General features: G+C 43.3%; 1 protein-coding gene across 1 annotated transcript in view; it reads right to left on the bottom strand.

Annotated features, from left to right (window-relative positions):
• Window positions 1–215, bottom strand: part of LOC108668380 (glycine-rich cell wall structural protein 1-like) — a 9,201-nt gene extending 8,986 nt beyond the window's left edge. The window contains exon 1 of the mRNA XM_018155579.1: window positions 11–215. Within this exon, the coding sequence (XP_018011068.1) occupies window positions 11–215 (205 nt within the window). The remainder of the gene's footprint in view (window positions 1–10) is intronic.
• Between the last annotated feature and the right edge of the window lie 1,156 nt (window positions 216–1,371).

Raw genomic sequence — 1,371 nt, 5'->3', positions numbered from 1 at the left:
CACGACATGCCTATAGCCTCCCACGACATGCCTATAGCCTCCCACGACATGCCTATAGCCTCCCACGACATGCCTATAGCCTCCCACGACATGCCGACAGCCTCCCACGACATGCCGATAGCCTCCCACGACATGCCGATAGCCTTCCACATGCCGATAGCCTCCCACGACATGCCGAAAGCCTCCCACGACATGCCGACAGCCTCCCACGACATGCCGAGAGCCCCAGTTGAATATCATATTAAATTTTATTACGTGACTGGTTCTTCCTACGCAGAGTAACAACACGCTTACAACACGTTAAATATCATAATAAATATTACTAAGTGAGTGATTCTTCCCACGCAGAATAACAAACAACACGCTTCCAAAATTATAATAAAATCTCAGTCCACTTAAGATGTTTGAGCATCGCTATATTCAAGCATAAATTTCCGTATATGTGAAGTCTCGTGCCTATGATACTTGAAACTTGGTATCTTCCTCCGTAGATTTTTGCTGAGAATTGAGCTCGGCAGTCATAGAACAGAATAGAAGTGTCGGCACTGAAGAATTAGGCCCATGGCCTGTTGCCGATTCTTGAATTTTTCGTGACTTGATTCGCAAGGGATCCGGCCTTTGGAACCTGATCTTTCCGTAACTGACCATTGATTGAGATAGCTGCTGGACTTATTGCCTGGTCCGTAATTTGCTAGGCATTTTAAGACTGAACATATGCTCCTGCATAGCTTCGTCTCTTTCTAGACTGCAATATTACTAAATCTAATGGCCGTTTTCAAACATCTGTTTACAGAAAACCAACTTTCACCGGCCCAAGCACCAGCTTTTTTAGTTTTTGTTCTTTTAGACTCAAGTTAAACGGGCTTCAAAAACTATTCCACCACGGCTTTCGTATATGCTCGACTTTCCATTCCATGCATTCTGAATTTGAATTTTTGCGCAATATCTTCTCGCTGAATGGATTTCCTTCTGGCTTGGTGTTTACCCAGATTAAGAAATTCATGTCTAAGCGATACAGTGAAGTTATTCCAGAGTCTGATAGTAGAAGCGTTGCTTACTGTTCTCTTCCATACTTCGGCCATGCGTCCGAAGATATGTCAAGATAATTAAAAGTTTTGTTTATGAAATACTTCCCGGACATTAATTTTCGTATCTTACTGGTGAATAATTTCAAAATAGGTTCGTTTTTTAGGTGCAAAGATATCCTTCCTTCTCATATGCGATCGTCCCTAGTTTGTAAATCTAGTTGTGCACGATGTGCATCTGCGTACGTTGGGATGACGGTACGCAAATTTTACACTAGGGTCGCTGAGCATAGAGGGAGGAGTTATAAGACTGGGCAGTTACTATCGCGCCCTCCTCATTCGGCTG

The sequence above is a fragment of the Hyalella azteca genome, unplaced genomic scaffold, assembly GCF_000764305.2.
Source record: "Hyalella azteca isolate HAZT.00-mixed unplaced genomic scaffold, Hazt_2.0.2 contig16009, whole genome shotgun sequence".
NCBI lineage: Eukaryota > Metazoa > Arthropoda > Malacostraca > Amphipoda > Hyalellidae > Hyalella > Hyalella azteca.
The sequence above is the reverse complement of the archived record's forward strand: the minus strand, read 5'-3'. Positions and strand labels throughout refer to the sequence as shown.